The following is a 22,006-nucleotide window of genomic DNA, read 5'->3' on the forward strand; positions in this document are numbered from 1 at the left end:
TTATTCTAAGCAAAAATAAGCAAGGCATTTGTCATACGTGTTTCACACTTAATAAATTTTGTACCTTTTTTTTTAAGCAATCCATTCTGCCAGTCACCCTACTTCAGGCATACTCTGATCAGTACAGTTGCATGCATACATCGTTGCACGATTTTAAAAAGCACAGTTTAAAAGAGGTGCAAACAGCTCTCAGATTATCTCCATATTTAGCTGCAATTTGAAAACACGAGCTCTGGTGGCCAGAGGCGCCCAAGGACCGCTCTCGCCGCAGGCAGCCTTCCATGCTCACAGGAGCGGTCTTCAGTGAGACCATTTGTTGACAATTCCTCAATTCCTTGGAAAGTTCAACATAAACACACACGCATGAGTCAGATGTTTCCACGCTTGCCATAGAAAACCCACATTTAAAAAAGAGAGGTCTCAGTTTTAAACGTCTTCGAGAAAACTGACTGCCCACAGCGGGCCCGTTCAGCTCTCGAGCAGCAGGGCACCGCTGCCATGGTGGCAAGCAGGAGGGACGGTCGCATCGCCCTGCCTCTGCTGGGGCGGCCCCCGACGAACTGCCAAAAGGAGATTACGCCAATGCAGCAGAATATAATCCAAGAGGGTACCAGGGGACAGTCCCGAGCATTGGTACTGGGAAGTGAAGCACTGTGGCAAAACCCAGGGATTTAAACCCTTGCCTGGAGACTCGTACAGGGGAAAGAGTCACTGCATCGCTTCTTCCCATCTCCACCCAAAGCTGTGAGGCATTACCTGCCTCCCAGGGTAGGTAAAGCAGGAGGTCTTTGCAGAATTTACAGCTTATTGCCTTACCTTGTTAAGTCTCGTTTCCAGCCCTACTTCACAGGGAGAGCTGCACATCAACAATGCTCCCAGCCAAGATTTTTGGAAAAAACTCCTGGCATGGAAGTGAAAACAAACAATATAAAACAGGACCACCAAAATGTGGTGCTCATTTACAATCAGGACCTGCTATTCTAACTTCTCTCAATTCACAAAACAGACCCTAGTGGGGAAAAGTTTATTGGGAAAGGACAGCAGGATCAGAAGAAAAATAACACTTTATTTTCCAGTCACATTAAAAAATCCCCACCAAGACAACTCCAGCACACACTGAATAAATAGACTTCTAGAAAACTGTAACAAAAACGTGACAAAAATCTCAAACGAAATGCATCAAATAGTAAAGGGAAAACTTAGACCAAGTGAGAACCAAATCTGCTATTAATACCCATTTCAAACAAAATTGACTTTACCTTGCCAGAGCTACCATGACAGTCCAACTACTTCAGCTCCACTAAAATCAAAGTTAATGCAAGGCCCTAAGTATCTTCTGTATTGACTGATCATTATTTTTATGCCTTTTTTTGGTGACTTTATCCCTGAAATCAGGACTGTAATACCTCTCTTCAAAAAGTTGCTCATTCAATTTAGAAATAACGCACAACCTACTGCACTCCATTTTTTACATGTCAGATACCTAGAAGATGACAAAAAAAAGCTAAGTAGCAGAGTACTCAAAAGGTAGTCACTTAGATTTAAAATAAACATGGAGTGACTTAACTCTTAAACACACAACTGTCTGCATGCACGAGAGCTGACGCAGCTTCCTGGGTAGTCTGCTGAAAAACAGAGGTTGAAATAGTTTGGTTGAAACCACCACTCACTAGCTGTAAAGAATAATTGAGCTGTTTGCAAGATTGGACTTGTACTCTCTCATCCTCTATTCTTTTGCACAGATTAGAAGAAGAATGGGATTTAGACATCTTTTCTAAACTTCTCAGCTCATCTCAAAATCAATACAGAACATCCGATCCCCAGGAACACCACTGGGGGGAAAATAAACAAAACAGAAAACTCAACTGAACTCTACGCAGTTGAAATCACTGAGCCGTAAGTCTCAGGTTGTAGCTATCAAAATAGCAGTTTTTATCAAAACTCCTTTTATTTATTTAAGTGCATCTTAGAGATTTTTTTAGGCCACTTCTGTTTGAGTGGAGCAATTTTTCATAAGCACAAAGATATTTTAAGGAAAAATTAAAACTTGTGTAAACGTAATAATTTTAAAAGAAACTTCTTGGATTCTAGCATCTAAGATAAAACTTGCATTCCTTAACCTAAGTTTTGTCTAGCGCATTGAAACAACACAGCTGCATAGTTTTGCAAGTCTATTCATTACAACATCTTTAACTGGATCAAATATACTTGTTGGGTAAATGAGGCATATTAATATCACTGTTAGCATTTAAATAAAAAATGAAGTTAATATTTTGATTGCTTTCTTTTCCAATGTTTATTTTATGCCCAAAAACCCCTTACTGTTTTACATATACAATTACATTAGACCTTGCTGCAGTTAAAATACCACCATACAAACCAGAGTACTACAGAGCTTCACAAACACATTTCCTGAGGCAACGCTGAAAATAACCCACAGGAAAAGGCTGTTGTTGAGCATATAAATGGGTCTTTCATCAATTCTCATGTCACATTTGACTCTCCATTCTACATCTGAGATACTTTCTGGAGCTACATTTTGTTAACCTGCAATTTATACCACAGTTGGCAACCGGAGACAGAGCGCGCGTGTTGGAGGCGGGGGAGAAAGGCCAACATCAGGTGACAAACATGCAACATTCAGTTAGCTTCCCCCATCTTAAGGAAAAGGAAATACATATAAAGAATGCCGGAATTAGGATAAAAACAAACGTGGGATAAAAGAGGAAAGAAAAAGATAACGTGGTGGAGATTAATTCAAGAAAGTGCGTGACACCCGAGTTCCTGTCATCCATAAACAGAGGGGTTAGGATGCAGGCTAAAGGACGCAAGGTTTTAATGCACTGCTTTGCTTACTTCAGGCTCCTCCACATCACCCTAAGCTGCCCTTCAGTCTGAAGGCGACAGCCGACACGCCGAGCTGAGGCGACGTCACTAGGAGGAAGGACAAGGACATCCTTGTATTGTATTGATGGGAATAGCGCAGTTAGGGCATTTTTGCCATCTGCAGCGAGACCTTCTTTGGTGGTAAACGAAGGACAGCGCAGTTTACCGTTTGGTTCATAGCGAACATCGTCGCATTTATGCTCAGAATGGCTCTTGTAATGCATATGGACTGCACATGCTCCAAGGTTAACGTGCCATAATTTTCTAGACTGTGCAAGACGGTGACAAAAGTAACCACCAAAACTTTTGGAGAGCAGCAGAGGGATTGACCCAGCAGCCGGGCAGCGCACCCCAGCAGCTGGGTGCCTCATCACCACGGCCACTGCCAGCTTGCTCCCTCTCATACTCACAAACACGGCCAGCCCCAACTACACTCGATAAAAAGATAACATCAAGAACTTAAAGCACATCTGTTTTTATGTAGCACTTGTAATACCATCCGATAAATTAGAAGTCTTTCATTATTGCACTTCCAACCCTGTCAGAGTTTCTCTGTGTGCTGTGTCCACGTCAACTTCCTTCACCCAGCTCGCTCTTTTACCAAAATCAACAGGCAGCCCTTGAAAAGAGGGATGAAAGAAACACCAAAGCCACTCAGAAGACAAAAATACTCTTTCATGACAATCTTAAAGGTCTTCACAATTGTTTTCATTTCATAAGACCTTTCAAACCTTTCAAGACTGGACCGTATACTAGAATAATGGACTTGGTATCGGAAAAATGCAGTTCTTCAACTTCTTCTCCCTCACTGGAGAGGGAGCACATCAGACCTCAGAATCTTTCCCAACATCAAAACAGATGAAATCAGCACATCTCAAACATGTTTGGATGAGAATGTGTCAATATTCTTTTAACACAAGAAAGCTCCTATTTATTCTGATTCAAAAGAAAAAAAAGAAAAAAGGATTCACATTGTATAGCAGACTAAACTATAAAGCTGTGCAACCGAAAGCCACCCCAGTACTAAGGAAAACTCCTTCTCTTACTAGAAAAGCAGACCATGGAGACACTGACTTGCATAAAGATTCTTGCAAGGAAAGAAAAAAAACTCCAGAACACCCCATATACTTTCCTGAGCAAAAAAATTCACTGCAAGTCTTTCATGTAGTTTCACATGCTACCCTAGTAGTATAAACTAATTAACTCGACACTGCAAAATAGACAGAATAATTCCAGCCCCAAGGTCAGTGATTTGACTAACCCTTGAGAAAGAGAAGGAGCTCCGGGAGCGGCGTACAGCCCCTGGATGAGGGTCCTACCATCGGCACGCACCCAGTTCCTTCCCAAAGTCCTTATGTCAGAACATCAATATTCCCAAGCAACAGTGCTAACAATATTTCAATTTCTTACTGATTTGGACCCTGATTAGACACCTCACAGTCCATGAAATAGCAAAACGTGAGAAGTCAGCAAGACAGCACATTCCTTATGTCTGGCAGGCAAGAATTGCTTTGTCCATTCCCTGCTCCTGAGCACCAGAGCTGGGACTGCCAGATAGGCTTTGTATTCAGCCTCGTGGGGGACGGGAAGCGGAGATCGGAGCCATCTGACTCACTCTTTACAGACAAGCCCTTGGAGTTGGCAGACGCCTACCAGCTGCATAACATGTACGTGAGAAAGCGAGGTAGGGAGGGGAAAAGAAAAAAGCAGGCTCAAGGAAACAGAATAGAAGAAGAAAGCCAGGGGTAACACATGACCGAAGATAATGAAGCCTGATAGGAAACCTGAATAGCACATTATCAAAGCTATTCCATTAAAACCTGAGGTACAATTGCAGAGAAAGAATTTAACGTACAACTAAGGGTGGCAGAAGCCGGCTAGAAGCACAGGGGAAGCTTGTAAGACAGGACAAGACTGGAGAGCTGATGGAGGAAAAGGAACCTGCCTTCTTCAGATCAGAAACTAATCCATTATCACCTTTAAGAAGCAGATGAAATAACAAAAAAAAAAAAAAAAAAAATCTACATACCTGGCCTCTACTTACCAGGAAATTATATCCTTCAGTAAAGTTCAGTACAAAAAAAATGTGGTTTTTAACATATAACACCTTCAATACCTAAAATTGTATTTTGTGCATTCAAATCTCAGCCTAAATGTTTGAAAACAGTTTTTAAATACTATTTAGACCCTGTAGTATTTTATGAATTTAATGTTTCTCTTGAAAAGTTTTTCAATGGGACTTTTGCAATTGCAAAAAAAATATCCTTCCCTAACATAGCCAGTCCCTAAATGACATCACATTTATCTGGTGCAATACTGCTCATCAGAAGCATGTCTCAACCCTAACAAAGTTCAGTACATCAAAGAGGAATATGTATCAAAGCAAAGTGCTTAATCACACAGATTTCATTACTAAATTCAATATTCCAGGAAGGCTTTCATGGACACTCAAAATTGACCTCGGGGGACTCAGTCACCAAAGCAGAATTTAGTCCGGAAAACTAAACTTACATTTTGCATTGAAATGTTCATTTCTGTAAAAACAATGGATTATTCTACATCAGCAGGGGTGAGGAAAATAGGAAGCAGTATTTAATTAAGCCAACATTAAAAGCGCAAAGGATCGTTGTCACATGGCACTACCCCCCAGCCCTTTTCAAAGAAAAATCCTAGCTGGAAACACAATGACACAGCTATAAATTTCATCAGAATCAATTAGCAGTCATGTACATTTGCAACATCTTGAAGAAACAGTCAAAAGCAGCCAGTAAACACAGTATGCTATTCCCTGATTGGTGAAGGAGCAGACTCACTCAACCTGAAGTACCATTCTCTCGTCAAGAGAGAATACTGCCTAAGAATTCTCTTGCCTAGAGAACCTAAGAAATACCAAAAGGAAGCCCACAAGATCCAGAAAAGTTTAAGTTTCTGTTTTCTGCAGCATGACAGGTGTTCCAAGGCATGTTCATTGTTCCTTTGCATCTTTAGATTACTGGACAAATTTTACTTTTGGTTTTAAGGACGATTTTGCTGTCCTCCTCCGAATAAAGGTTTGTCATTAAAAAGAGGATAACCAATGCATACATCATTAGGAGGTTTTAAAAAAATGGTGTTACTTCAAAACACAGCCATTTCAACCACTGGTCTCTGACAACATTAAAATGAACTGTGGCGGTACCAGCAGCACTGACTTTTCACCTCACTTTTCAGGCCTGAACCATTCATTTCTCAAAAAAACAAACCCAAAGAGCTGCTTTCGGGGTTGTTATCTGCAAGTGGGTAATGATATTTAAAACTTCTTTTACATTTAACAGTACATTTTCTATCCCACAGCATCTATTCTTCACTGACTTTGTTTACAGAGTCCTCATAATAACACATTCACCTTCATTATCTATTTTAAATTGGTAGTCAAACAGGTAGACTAGGACAAAACAAACAATCCTTTAAAACTGTTTCAAGAGATTTATTTTTTCAATAGTGGAACCAAAACATTGATCATCTGCTCCCAATGTATTGTCATTACTTTCTTTACTGAGAATATTCCCCTGAACTACTTAAAACAAGCAAAACCCATCAGTCTCCCATCAGCAGCATCTGTCTCACCTCAGTGATTCACACACTGTATCAGGACCCTGGTTCTCTTCCTTTCAAAGGCAAACCCACCTTCAATAGAAGGGAGGGTGACATCAAATAACTCAAAAATCAAGTGGTAAGTGACAACTGATAGCCCACCATTAATTACCCAGGCCTGCCATTTGCATTTAAATCCCCGTGGGAAGGCCCAAGCAAACAAAAAGTATCTGATTTTAGCAAGACAGGTGAATTTAGGATAAGAGTGTCAGAAGCTATTACCATTCCCTATTAAAGCATACTGGTTTTACCAGAGGGGATTGGGAGGAAATTTCTCAGTAACCACCAAAGCACTGGGTACATTATGAAAATTTTATTTCTTCCTCCAGAAAGAAATGCAACATGGGGTAAAGACACCACCAAACTCTTCTGGTAATGGCAAGCCTGGCATTCAGACTTAATATATTGCATATATGCTATTATGACTAGAAGTGTAGGCAATCAGCCTGTGAATTTCTCAGAAGAACAATCTCATTTGTACATTGACTTTAATCATAACATAATTTGCTTTGGGATCCCCATTAGCAGTGCATTACAGGATTTTTATGTGCCATGATCTATGAAAAAGAGCTAAGTGCGTGTTCTGACAGGCTGGGGAAAACGCGAACAGTAATTATTTCAATAACATCAGCACTGTTTCTCTAACCGGTTTTATAATACCACCTGGCCCAGGAAATTATAAGAGACTCAAAGAACTATGCAGAAAAGGTAAGATGACATTGATAAAGAAGCTTCAAAGGATTTGAGATAACGACGGATGGGAAAACTGGAACAGCTGCCTGCCTGCCTGGCTCCTTCCTGGTAAGGACCCTTACACCTCCCAAGCCAGAGCCAAAATGAGTACCTGTACCTGCTCTTCCAGGAGCAGCTGATCCAGGTCAGGAGACCACTGCCCCATTGTGTCCCTTTTTCTCCTAGGGATTTCTTTGTCCCCTGAGATCTACTGAAGTAACTGCATGCATTGTTTCCTAAGGTAGTTTCTGACTATGTCATCTAGTTTAAAATAAAGACTTAGATAAAGGGTTCTGGATATGGTTTTCTATGGCGTGCTTTTGAAAGAAAAACACAACACAAACCCAGTTATGTCAAGAAAATCCAGCTTAGGGAGCAGCTACAGCTGCAGATATGCTAGGGTGCAAGAGATCATTTAAACCCTTAAAACACCATTGGTACTGGGGAAGGTTTGTGTGGAGAAGGAATAACTACAAACCTCTCACACTCAGCCAGGTAAGAAAACTACAGAATTTCACTCAAGGAGCAACTGCAGTCTCATGTCTACCATACTTCATATAGCAAAACAGTCCTTTTCTTTTCCTGAAGCAGACATACATTCACCTCACCCAGAACCACAACACAAACCAAAATAGATCACATAAACACATAAAATATATCCTTATTTAAGTTTGGTCTCACCCTTCTTAGGTAAACCAATTCAAGGGAATACTAAGAGAGCATGGTCAAGCCCCCAGAAAGATACCCAAAGATTAGATTTAAACAAAAAGCATACACTCAGTCAGGAACTTAAACTATGCCAAGACAAAACCAAGTAACACCCTACAAACAACAAGAAAAATACTCAACAACCACATCAATAAATATACCAATACCAAGCCCATAACCAGAAATCCTACTTCCCATGATAAGGCTTCATGCTTTTCATCAAACAGTCCAATATTGAGGATATCACCTCTACAAACAATTATTTACACAGGATGCCACTTAAAATATTTGTCTCCTCCTGTATAACAGGACATGCTCCCCTAAAGAACAGCCAGCTCTCAGATTCTTTGGAGCATGCATTTGCTAAACACACATCCAAAATAAAATGAAGCTTAGTAACTCTCAGTGAAAAATGAAGTTAAATGTGACTATCTAGCTAGCTCATTTATTCTTGTCAATATGCATATACTCTCAACAGTGGGAAGAAGTTTGCTGAGGACTATGAAATATACAGGCTGCATGTTTCATTCCAGTCCTTATTGCTGGTTTGAGATAAATCTTGAGGGTCTGTAAGACCAACTGATTAGCTGAAGTTAAGAAGTTAAATAATACTGTCCTGGGTCAAAACAATGCTTCACCTGTTACCGCACTCTGACAGACACAGTAAGCGATGCTATATACGAAGAACATACAAGCCTGGCCACCCTCTGTGGCCCATTCCTCTTCCCAGCAACCACAATCACAGTATTACAGACATTAAAAGATCTTCTCCTGCCCATTCCATCATGTGTCTGTTTTGGACGTATCTGTGAATCGGTCCAATCCCTTTTTGAATCTGCTGATATTATCTGTCTCCACCACCTCCCGAGACAATGAAACACAGCAGCAACCTGCAGAGTCACCAAACCCTGTCTTTCAGTAATACTCTGCATGAGTCACACACTCCTGCACTACTACTACCTTATTGCATCTGGGAGCACAGGGAAATACAGAAGGCTTGCTATATTCAGGGAGAGGCAATATCTTTTGTTATACCCGAAAAGCTTTCAAGATCTGGTGAAGAATGCATACTCAAAAGCTTGCCTGCTTTTCCCAGCTCTGTCAGCTGATCTAAATATATATTCATTCCCCCTACAAACCTAGCAACTATGGACTCTATGGACACTTACTCAAGTTCATCCTGCGACTGTGGTAAGGTTCGTTCCTCCCCATTTACGTATTCTTGGATACAAATACATGACTGTATCTGATTTGCTTTAAATTTTGAAAAGCACGTTAGTTTCCCAAATTTTTATCATATATGAGGAATAACTAGCTTACTTTTCCTCTTGTCTCTTTACCAAGTGCTAACAGTTTTCAAAACAGCAAAAGCATATAAAGATATACAGCAATGACTGTCCTACTGACATTTAACGAAAGGGGTACAGCCTCTTAAGTCACCATCTAAACATGTTTACAACCAACAGAATTGCAATGGAGCTGTTTAACTTCCCTTTTCTCTTTATTTTACCTGCCAAGTCTCAAATGTCTGTTTGTAGCTTCACAAGGCTCCTCAACCTCATAGAAGTCAGGGCTCTGGTCTTCCACACTGCTGGAGTTCTGCCGTTCGAAACAGAGATTTCTTCCAGCACCCATAGCAAAAGGCAAGTTCTCATACTCGGGTATTTCCTCATAGTGACGCACGTTCTCGTACTCTGGAGCACAAGTGCCGATTACAGAATTCAAAGGCGTTTGTGACAAATTGTCTCCCAAAAGTACATGCCCATCTAAAGACTCCAGCCTTTGGTTACTTCGCATCTCAGGTTGACTTCTGTTTCTCTGCCTCTTCTTCTGTAATGCCGGACTAATTTCTACAGAATGCGCCTTGGCAGATTTAGCTTTCCTTTCACTGCCTACGGATGCTATACTCCGGTTGCTACCACTTCCATACTCATCGCTGGTGGAAAGGCTGGCAATAGCACTATCCATTGACTGGCTGCCTTTAGACAGAAATTTTTGAAAGTCGCTTTTCATTAAGCAAACCGACAGTTTCATGTTGAGAAACTTTTTCAAGCTATTTTTCTTCTGATGGTCTTTGCAAGGCTTGTCTGTCCTTTCCATGTCCACAGAAGAGAGAGATTTGGCCCTAGGCTTTGTCACAACAGTCAAGTAGCTGAAGCTGGTAGCAATGTTAGCAGTTTTTAATGATTCAGAATTTCCTGAAAATGGAAGAATAGGATGAGGTAACTTCCAGATGGGTTTCTCAGAAGAACGTCTGGGTATGTCACAGGATGACAGCACGCCTTGATCCTTGGCTGGTGGACACGTGAAGCGAGATCCTTCCAGAATGCTGTCCGATTTGTCCTCGCTGGAGGTGTAAGAACTTTTCTCCACAAGCTCTGCTGATGCAGCTTTTTTCAGCAGGCCAGCAGCTGGTAGGCTGTGCCTCTGTGGTTTCTTAGGAACAATTTTTGGAGAACTTTCATCGTTTATTTTAGCTTCTTTATCTTCCAATTTTTGTGGGGAAACATGAAGGCTATTAGAAGCAGATGAGTGATGACTGCTAGTTAATTTGAGTTGCTTTGGCAAACTCATGGACAAAGTATCACACCTGACAAAGTTAGTCCTTTTGTCCACAGTGTCTAGCATACTGGTATCATCCATCATCTCATCCATGGAGTTAACTAAGTTACGGTATGCATCTAAAGAACATTCAACGCTTTTCACCAGATCAGAAGTTTTGTGTGACAAATGAGGCAAAAGATTTTGTGAAGTTGACTCTTCCGTAGCAGGTTCCTTCACCTGATGCATTTTGTCTGCATTGCTTTGAGTTATCTCACATTTTTCAGGATGAAGCACTTCTATATTATTGTTATAACAAACACTTTGACCAAGGATATTAATTTTTGCTGGCTTTTTAAAGCTTTGTTCCACAAGTCCAAAGGAATCTTTCTCTGAATTAGATGGTTCCTTTGTTCCTTCTCCTGTGGTGTCTATGCCATCCTGACGGACTAGACATGCAGCACGTGGCTTTCTGGGTTTAGGGATAGGAAGCACTTTTGAGCTTAGGACTGAAGATGTTTCAGAGGAGGTTTTATCAGCATCTGCTTTCATACCCATTTCACCTGAAAATGTACTATTGCTACTTGGATTTTCATTTTCCAGGATTTCCTGGTCTAACGGGCAAGAGCAACTGTGGTTATTTTCAGTCAAACTAGGACAAATTTCAGACATCTGAAACTCACCAGCAATGAGCTTATGGTCAGTATTTTGTTGCTTCCCTTTAGCTACCTCAGAAGACGGCGAAGACTGTACAAGTTCCATAAACTCTATTTTAGCGTTGTTCTTGGAACTGCTGCCATCCCCTTTGTCAAGTTTGTCTGCATACCTGTGCCTCACAGGACTGCTGTTAGGAAACACACTGTGAGTTAGAACGTCCTTAAGTTTCTCTTCCAAAATGCTGGCTTTCAAAACCACCTGATTTCTATTTGCCAGTTTTTCACCGTGACTATCCCCCAGAGCTAGTGTGTTTTTTTCAACGACTTTTATGTTCTCAAGCTTTTCAAAGTGCTTAAAAATTATCTGAGTTTTACAGGTGTTCTCCCCACTTCCAAGCTTATGAAGGCATTCAAATTTGCAAGAGGACATTGGTAGAATATATGCTGTGTTATCAGTACTCCCTTCTGAGGCTTCATTTTTATAGTTCAAGTGGTCTAGCGTTTGAGAAGAATCTCCCCTGTGCTCCTCAAAGCTTTTTGTGCTTTTTCTTGTAGACAATGGAGGTTGAACTTCCGGAACGGATGAGCTCTTGAGAACCTTTGGTTTCGGTGCAATTGCTGGCTTGGTTTTCCTTGCTGCTTGTATAACACCAGAAAGTACAATGTCGGGCTTCGGTGCAACAGGTGGAGGCGTCGCCTTGTGTCCTACCACAAATTTTGGTTTGGGGGCCACCGGTGGCTTCTTAATTTCTAGGAAGAATAGAAAACATATACTTTAGTCACCATCACCCCACAGAACAACTTCACCTGCACTGCAGTATTATTAGAGGTTTTGTAACATCTAAATCAGACTATCTACAGGATCTCAGTGTGTATATGCATACATTTTTCTCTTAAAAGCACCCCTCCCTTCCCTACCACCACATTTTCACTAGTTGCCTTTCTTCTTTTTAACAGGCACAGTCAAGGAGCAGTAGGAAAAGTCTTCAAGGGTGAATTGTTCGTTAAAAACAGTTTAACCTTATGAAAGTGCATGTCCTTGCTCAGATGCTGAAGTATGATGCTAATAAAACCAGAGCAGATTAGCCTGGTTTTGCAGTTTGAGCTATTATAACACCTTTTTAAAATGGTGCAGATATGCGAAGTGCCTCGTGTATACTAAGCCACAAAGACAACAGAACAGCTAGGGTAACTACCAAAACAGTTCAGTTCCTTCCCCTAACACCTCTGGAAATGTATAACCTAAAATTCCCCTTTCCCTTTCTTTTCAAATAATATTGAGATGGATTACCATACCAGCTGTGAAACTGGCATATCACTACCATCAGTTCAGTGAAATGAGTCTGTGGTGTGAAGTTAATGCAGTAATTTATAGCAAATCAGTACTTTCCTACTGTAGAAGTAAAATACTATTTCTGTGCATCTTATAAAAACACATTACTGTCTGACCTAGAAACAGTCACCACTGCTATGACTTACGACCCACTTGACGGCACAAGATGACAAACCCTGGGGAGAGTGCATGGCAGGAAAAGGAGCACATGAGGAACTTGGAAATTATGGAGTTTTGATCCTGTTGTTGTTTTTGGGTCGTTTGGGGTGTGTGTGTGTGTGTGTTTGTTTTGTGGTTTGGTGGTTTGGGTTTTTTGGGGGTTTTTTTGTGGGGTTTTTTTTTAAGGTATGCCTGAAACATTTTAATATTCCAGGAGATCATTTATGACCAATTTATTTTCATATGCTGGAATAATTTCAGATTTCTAAGTGCTTGGAGTGATTTTTGACATATGAAAACTGACTTATAAAGTAAACAAATTTCTCATTCTGTTTTTTTATGTACCACCTCGGTATTTATTACCTTTGATTGGAACAATATTTTGGTATACTTTCAGGAACTCATACACATGTTAAATAAAACTCACAAGAAAACATGCTGATTAATGTTTCGCATGCAGAAAGATTGGGTGAGCCATTGTTTTATTATTCCCTTTGAACTCCGGGTTTGGTGTTTGGTTGTTTTTTATCACTGTTATTATTATAGATGTGCAACTATATCCTAATCTCTAGCCTAGAAATACGAGAACAAAGTTTCAGGCTTGGGTTTTTTTCTGTTTTGGATTTTTTTTTTTGTTGTTTGAAAGAAATCTAGATGGTTAAAAAAAAAAAGGCAGATGCCCTCAGTTGCAAGCATTTCCCAAACACTAAGCTACTGCTCTAAGCAGACAGCCAGAAACAATGTCTCTACTATAGAAACAGGAAAACCATGTTTTTCTAGGACATGAATCATTAAATGGTACCCAGACTGACTCCACTTACACTTAGAATAGCTGCCCTTGCTGCAGTTATATTAGCAAAGAGGTAAACCTGATGGCAGAGATAATTTTTGAGACATTTTGCAAGAGGGGACACAGAATTTCTTTCAAAAGGCACAACTCCCTATAGCCACTGATGACAGCCAAGAGTGACCCAACTACCAGCAAAGGCCGTATCACCTTCTGCTTCCTGTCCAAAGACAGAGGTTTCCCACACAGTGAAGAGTCAATAGTTTGCTAGGAAAAAAAATTTAACCCTTTGGATGGGCAACCACTGATCCTGAAGAGCAAAAGAGTTGTACACTCACTTTCAGACAAGGCAACTGCCTGTTCAGCTGGAGAATGAAGCGATAGCAATAAAAGAGTCTGTTTCCTACAGTAAAAACTGAGGAAGGGGTGCCCAGTTCGTCACAGAACACAACGCAGTAGTAGACCTGGGCCATGTTCAGTTATATTTATTAAGATATTAAAGCTCCCTGAAACCAGGAGAGAGACAGTCTGCTTGGGAACCCTTCCTGGTGCCCAAATGAGAGAAACAGATTGCAGAAGACACAGAAGATTAAACACTGGCTAGGTAAGTGATACCCTGTGGATTATGTGTCCCACTCCACAAATTGAAGTCCGTAAACCTTGGAAGTTTCTCTCTCTGCAGTGGGACTGCCTAATGTTTTGAATAGCAATCAAACTAGATTACTCTGCAGGGCTTTCAACTAGTATTCATTAGGGAGGTCACTCGGAAGGTATGATATGAGACCATTACCTGAATATAAGATTCAAAACCAAAACATGAAAATGTAAACAGATGCAAAGAAAACAAACCAGTTGTTTATATGCCAATAGTGAAAACCTGGATAACGAACAGAGCCAGAAAAATTCACTTCTGATAACAAGTGGGACTCAATATGATTTTTGAAGCCTACTAGAACTTTTCAAATTACTTCAATGTTAAAAAGCATTGGGATAGACAGATAGAAGAGACTGGCGAGTTGTGTGGTATAATAAAGACACCACTATCTCCTTTAAAGCCATTGTTCATTTCATCTAGAGTAGATATGGGTCAATGTATTAACAGGCACATTACAGTCTCGGTATCAATACAGATCTGCAGTAGACAGCTCACTCAAAGGAATGTGATGAGGCGCCCTTTCAAACATAAGTATGACGTGAGAGGAAAGACTTCAGGAAAGGAATGCATACCAATAGTTTTCCTCAACAAAATATCTTTTAAGTTTCTGAAAAATACAAGTGATGAACTTCTTAGAAAAAAATCACAGCAGCTAGGCAAGGGTAAAAGCATACTAGATTTTGATTAGAAATTGAGAATTGAAGTTCAGTTGATTATGAACTAATTTAGTTCACTGTGTGTGAATCCAAAACAGTTGTACATAACACAGTGCTTTAAAAGGGACAATTTCCCATCCTGAAAAGAAAGAAAACTAAGTAGGGGGCAACTGTTACATATAAAGGTGTAAGCAATGACTGGAAATTATATGAGAATGACTTTTTGTTAAATGACAAGCAAAAGCAAGCCTCTTTGGTGAAAACCAATAAATATAATCAAGGAAACATTATACAACAAATTCATGGAGTGGTGAGCTGTTTGGACAACGGGCTTTTTCCTGGTGCCATATGGAGCTGTTCACCTAAGAACAGAGATGGTTGGTTATGCTTAGGAGAGTAGAAACTGAAGAGAATTTGGAAATCATTATAGACAGTTATTTTATATGAGCTCCATCCAGGTCTGCAGCTAAGGTGGTAAATAACCCTCCAAATTACAAGGAGATAAATATAAGAAGATGAAGTGAGCTGAAAATATTTCTGTACACAACACCTTCCAGACTGTTAGTGACATGCTATGTCACCTTCTGGCATTCTTAGATGAAAACATAGGATGAATTCAAGAAATAACTACAGAAGTATGCAAAGTCTAGAAATCATGTCTCAAATCCCAAGAAAGCTCATTCCACTTAATTTAACCAAGAATTTAAGAAGTGAGATGGTGATAGTATATATACTTATGCATATGTGAAAGATTTTTGATAACAGGTGGCTCCTTAATCAGGAAAAAAATAGACACAATGAGATGCCATAACTGACCACTGAAGTTTGACAAGTTCAAATTAGAAACAAGGCTTTAAAACTATCATTAAACCCCAAGGATAATTAACTAACTACAGGAACGTCACACCTAGGGTTCTGGTGGAGTCACCAGCACTTATGGTCAACCTAAACTCACTTGCTGAGATGTGTAGAAGCTACAGAGGAAATTTTGGACTAGACATTAAATTCTCTGGCTTGCCCTACTCAAGGGGATTAGAAAAGAAAAACCTCTGATTTCCCCCACTCGCTCCAATCAGTCTTACCCCATTTCTCAGAGAAGATCCCTGCATCCAAATTAGCATCCTGCAATACCAGTAATAAACCCAAAGGTAGGAGCAGAAACACAAAGTTTTATTTGCTTAAGTGGATTAAATAGTTAGGAGTCAGAGAAGCAGCCAGAGATGTCCTCTGACTTGCTTGACTAGGCAAAGGAAGAAATCCATAAATAAAGTGACTAACAAAGCTGCCATCACCAACAGGAAATCTACTGCTCATCTAGAAACACTCAACACCATGTTCAGTGCTGAAGAAAAAACCCCAATGGTTAAAAATATCAACACTCCCAATGCCCAAGTAGCTTAAAAAGAGCATTACTTTTTCTAACAATAAATAGCCATTAGCACCAACTGTGCAGGTCAATGCATATGCTCTTTGTCCAACTTCAGGTCACAGCACAGAGAACAAGACATTTGTCCCTCTGGTGAATTATGTCCTCCAGCGTGCTGAGGGAAAAGCAACACCCATTCTCATAGTGCTGAGCTCCTCTGCGACCAACGCTCAGTATTGTTTGATTAGCACGCATTCCTGTCCTACCTTCCAATTGTTTTAGCAGAGGATGAGAACACCCTGGAACAACTTGAACTCTCAATATTTTGGCCTTAAAGCATCCATTTCTATTCTTCAGATGATAGGAGTCAGCATTTGAGGAACTCGCTTTAAAATGCTCATGTGTCTTCTCCTATGCAACATCATGAATGAGCAAGGAAAGACAATAAGACAGAGCAGTCTTAAGCACTGTTATTACACAGCTTCGGATCTCCTTCTCAAAGTTCCACCTCTTGTTATCTTGCTCACCCAGTATTTATATGCAGGAATAGGGGGAAAGAAGATATATGAAGTTGAACTGAGGGGGGGGGCGGAAAATTCAAATAGCACTACCTCTTCTGCTATAAACCCTACTATTGCTAAAGGAACATTATTTTCCCAGGTTGCATTTATGCCCATGCTTCTGAGATTCTGTTAACAGCTCCTACACTTGGGAACAGCAAAAGAGAAAGAACAAGTTATGTTCACCTGCATCTGTCCAAGAAATAGGGAGAAATGGTTCTGGCTGCAAGGAAACAGATTTGTGATCTATGATTGATCACCCCAATCCTCCTTTACAAACCAAACTAAAAGTCTATCCAGAAAATACAAAATTCTAATAGCTCATCTCTTTGGCAACACCATCCATCATGCAGACATAACTTGATATGCCTTCCCTTGCAACACTCCACATGAACAGAGGCCTCTCTCCTGGCGTCCAGGGTCCTCTACAGGACTGGCCTCTAGTTACCCAAGAAGTAACCCCATGCCAAGACACTGCAATCCACCCTAAAGCAATATCCTTTTTGAACCACAAATCTGTAGGAAGATGGTAAAACAATTAATCAGCGTGACATACGATGTTGACAGCAGCTGGACCTAAACTCAAGGTTTGGGTACACAGCCCAGTTACTATGGGGGAAGCCAAGGTGTGAATTTAACAAATCAGCTATTCTAAGTAGCTGACCATATGTATAACTCTTATCTCACCGCAAAGTGTACAAGATAGATTTCACCTCTTAGGTGAAAAGGAATAAACTATTTCACATACTACTTCACATATCTATTTCACATGTACTAGGAAGAGAAAAGGAAAGGGCTTGAAACAGTTACCGCTTAGCAGGTGGCCTACTGTAAATGTGCATATTGGCTTTCTCATGGCACCTTGTTTACATACGCATGCTGTATTCTCAGAGTTAGGAAATCACATCTGTAGGCTATATATGATAATAATACAATGCTCAGAAGGTATCTACCAAGGGATCAATGCACTATTCTTTCTTACGTGAAGGAGGAGCTCACTCCAACAGCCAATTTACTGTTCCTGGGACTACTTTTGGCATAAAACACTACAACTTATAGACGCAAAACAAGAAAGCCAATCCAGCTTTTAAAGAGTATGTAGGGAGGGAGATAATTATTGCTATATGTTTGGGATATGTTCATTGTGATGGCCATTAATACATTAATACACAGAGAAACACAAAGTATTTTAAAACTCCCATTCTCCAGCAACTTAAGTTTTAATGACTCACAACAAGGCTTTTCAGTTCAACTGCTTTGCTTTCAGTTACAGAATGAAAGTTTCATTTGGTAAACACCTCAGAAAAGTATTCCGAGATCATTAATTTATTTCCTCATGATGCAGAGGCTCTGATTTTCTCAGGTGCCACAATGCTCAAAAGGAAACAAAAAAAGGAATGAGTCATGACATCCTGGAAGATAACACATGTAGTTTTTAAAATACAAGGGAAAATGATGGTTTCCAAGCCACTACAGTTTTAGAAAACATCCTAAATAAACTGCAAAAGGAAAACATTAATTTCAAAACCTCAGGTTGTTCAATGACTTGTTGAAATAAAACAGGAAAGTTGGGGATAACTTTAGAGTAAGGACAAGAGATGAATAAACAACCTTTTAAGATTGCGTGTGGAGATAGAGCTGAGTAACTCTAATAAGACTTGACATATTAGTGGGTTAAAGGGACATTAAACCCTGTAGGCCTCATTTTTTCAATCCTTGAAAGCAATGAAGTTTGATTGGAAAAGTCATGTTGATTTTGTTTATTCTGTTCCTGCTATGTTTTTTTTCCCTTTGAATTACATTTTTGACATTAAAATACACTACATATTTCTCATTGCTGTTGTCAAATCAGATTTCAAATCTCAGCTATACATTCTGCCCACATTAAATAAGCTGTATAGATTCACATATAAGGACTGTTTCTTCAGCAAGAAATATTAAGTGTCAAAGTCAAAACTCTGAGGTTTTGTTTTTCCCTTTTAAAGGCAAAGCACATACTTGAAGACAGCACAATAGTTCGAGGCAGAAAATGAGTAAATGCGCATTCATCAGCATCGTATATAAAGAATATGCAGTATGTGAGAAAGCAATGAGAGAATAGCTATAAGCAAAGGCTGAAACCAACATACAGGTTGATCACTACAATAAGGTAATTTTTAAATCATCTAGAAGTATTTTAAGTAAGTGCTATGGCTCCTTAGTTCTAATGAGTCCAGATTTACGTGTATATCTTCATCTATGTAATCAACAGCTATAACTGCTTCACTTATCACTGAATTACATCCAGCTCTGGACTGAGTTTTAAATGAAACAATTCTGTAGAGGAACTAGAAAAGATATATAGCAATAAACTGAAAATGCACTGCAAAGGCAAAAGGCAAGCTGGAGTGGAGTTAAGGCTGGGTTATCAATGTCGAACCTTTCGCAACTTCTGTCCATGGACAGAAGCTGTGTTTGGTATTTCCCTCCCTACCATAGCTCCCCCAAGTAGCACAGTATCTCTTTCAGACAGTCCTGCATATCAAGGTGAAGTCACTCATACCTGAAAATCCTACTTAAAAATATTAAGTCAATACTGATGATGCTGTACCAGGTTGCTTTGTTCTAAAGGTACGTTAAAAGAAGACACAAGAGAGAGACACTCAAGCCCTTCACGTTAAACTGAAGGAAGAGCAGAAGGATTTCTAGGCATTTCAGATTCCATCTAAAGCCTTCACACAGGATAATATTTTTACTGAAAAGCTGTATTACCAATCAGTTGTCAGAAAGGTAGCTTACGTAGCACAAACCAGAGTAATAACTGAATTCACGTTCTAAATAATGTCAATGTAGGAAATAGGTCCTATAGATCACAGGACTGCAATTAAAATATAGGAACTGGTAAGTTTTTATTTGAGCAATAGCTTTATAAAGCATGTCTATATATTTCAGGAACTAAATTCTGCAGCAATACAAAGAGGATGTTAAACCTTCAGAACCATCTTCTGGCAGTCCTCAGTCTCTTCATGCCCTGCCTATGAGGTCCTTCACTGAAATGCCAGAAGTTGTCATGAAACTGTCAGCAGGATCATGAATCTCTGATCCTCTTTCACCTGTTCCCCATACATTTTTTTATCCTCACATAATCCATCACACACAAAATATTCTTCATCCCCTCTTCAATAGCCTTCACATACCCCTCAGCTTCCCTCTTCCTGCCCGCCAGGACTCTCTCTACGCCTCCCCCTTCAAATCCCTCACTAAAATTCACATTTTCCATGAAACTGTCCCGCTTTCTTCTTACTGATGTTCCTCAGCATCCCTTTCTCTTTTGCCTTCTCAGTGACTTTGTCCACCAGAACCCCTTCAAACACCATCACAACATAAACTAAAACAATAGACTCGGTCACACAACCTCAGCTCTAGAAGTCCCAAAATCACTGTTCAGTCCTGAAAATCTATCCAACTTTCTGCAACTTAGTACCATATCAAATTTTATTTTAACAGCCCAGCTCTAAGCTCTTGAGCATCCCCTAACACACATCTTTTACTTGCAGAGCTGTTTAACTCGTAAAAGAGCAGGGGTGAATTGTACTACCAGCAGCACTACTAAACAACGTGAACATACAATGCAGCTATTAAGTAGGGACGATATCCCGCTTTATTACATGTTTTTCCAGATCAAAACAAAATCAGTTCTATCATATGTATTAAAAGTGGAAATACAGTAAGTGGAGCAGAAAGATGCATTAAATAGCTTTTTCTTTTCCAGTAAATATTAACTAACTAAGAGAGCCCAGATAACTTAATTAACACTGGACTTGATAACAATTTGACATATTTGAGAGGAAAACACTGAGAATTAGGTTGATGTTTTTTCTTGATGTCTGTGTATCACTTTTTCTTTAGAGCACCCTCCACCCTAAATCCTTACAGGAAGCACTTGGCTGCTTCAGGTTTACACTGTAATTACTTGTGTTTCCACCAATACATTGTAACTTACACATGACATCTTTTCAACGCAGAAACGACTCCTATTCCCACCTTCAAGCAGACGAAGAAAGGAATCCACTAATGTAACAGATGGGTGGACAAAAGTACCAACAGCACACTGCCGTGCAGCCAAACAAAAAATACGAGCAACTCCCTTGAACACGGGGCACTCTCGTTTTAAACAAACAAACAAATCGCCTTGCAGCTCTTTTAGCCGTAAAATTGGCAGCGGTCAACAAAGCGGGGAGGAAAGGTAAGGAAAGCGCTGAAGTAGGTCAGTTCAAACCAGCAGCTGGCAAGGCCAGAAGGGAACGCTCTCCAGTGTCCCTGCCCCTGCGCGAGGGCTCCAGCCTCTCCCAGCTGGTCAAGGCAGGTACACCCTTGACGCAAGGCCGAAGCTTGGCCGCTGACAAACTTTCGCAGCTCCGCGAAGTCAGACGGAGCCATAACCCAAACCCCGGAGCTGGCCCTCCTGCCAGAAAAGCCGGCCCCCGGCGGAGGCTCTCGGCAGGTCTCACCCCCCGCCAGCTCAGCCCCAGGCGACGCGACCCGCTCCGCCGCCGGACACGAAGTCTCTCCCCCGGACACGCGAGAGCGGCCAGAGCCGCACGCCGGCAGGTGAGCGGAGAGCGCGGCTCAGCTCCGCGCAGCGCCGCGGCCGCCGGGACAGGACGTGTCCGCGCAGCCCCGAGGCCAAACGTGCCACGGGGGGAGCGGGGCGCCCGCAGCGGACCCCGGGGAAGGGCTGCCCCCCCGGGCGGCAGCGGGGCGCGAGGCCGCGCCCCCCGCTCCGCTCGCTCCCCGCAGCAGGCGACCCCAGCCCGCCCCCCCGCGCCTCCCCCGGGGCTGCCGGGACAAGGAGCGCGGCGGCGGCTGCGGCTCCGGCTCCCGTCCCGCGGTGGCACCGCGGGGCGGCCGCGGCGCACCTCCCTCATTCCCCCCCTCCCCGCGGCGCCGGGCCCCGCCGGCCGCCACGGGGTGAGGCGAAGCTCTCCGGCCGCGGGTGCATGCAGACTGCCCGCCCGCCGGGCGGGCGGAAGGGGACCGCCGCTCCCCAAACTTTCCCCGGGCACTCACCGGCGGAGCTCATGGTGCTCCCCGCGCGCCGCGCCGTCCTCCCCCTCTTCCCTTACGCCACGGCCCCTCTGAGGGCCGAGGAGAAGGAGCCCATTGTTCCCCCGCGCCGCCACCCCGCAACACCAGCACCCCCCGCCCGCCGCCGCATAACGCCCCGCGGCTGGCGGCTGAGTGAGCGCCGGCAGCGCCCTCCGCCCGCCCCGCCGCCGCCCAGCGGCGCCCCCTGCTGGGCCTGCGTCCCGCCCCGGCCTGGCTCCGCCCCCGGCCTGCTCACCAATCAGCACC

The 22,006-nt window shown here is 41.8% G+C and overlaps 1 protein-coding gene across 2 annotated transcripts in view; it reads right to left on the bottom strand.

Annotated features, from left to right (window-relative positions):
- FGD6 (FYVE, RhoGEF and PH domain containing 6) overlaps positions 1 to 21,788 on the bottom strand; it is a 73,181-nt gene extending 51,393 nt beyond the window's left edge. For both annotated transcript variants that reach the window (XM_059816977.1, XM_059816976.1), the window contains exons 1-2: positions 21,722 to 21,788; positions 9,470 to 11,906 (exon numbers count right to left, since the gene is read on the bottom strand). In XM_059816977.1, the coding sequence (XP_059672960.1) occupies positions 9,470 to 11,906; positions 21,722 to 21,734 (2,450 nt within the window). In that variant the 5' untranslated portion in view covers positions 21,735 to 21,788. The remainder of the gene's footprint in view (positions 1 to 9,469; positions 11,907 to 21,721) is intronic.
- Positions 21,789 to 22,006: the final 218 nt, after the last annotated feature.

Source organism: Gavia stellata, chromosome 4, assembly GCF_030936135.1.
Source record: "Gavia stellata isolate bGavSte3 chromosome 4, bGavSte3.hap2, whole genome shotgun sequence".
Lineage (NCBI taxonomy): Eukaryota > Metazoa > Chordata > Aves > Gaviiformes > Gaviidae > Gavia > Gavia stellata.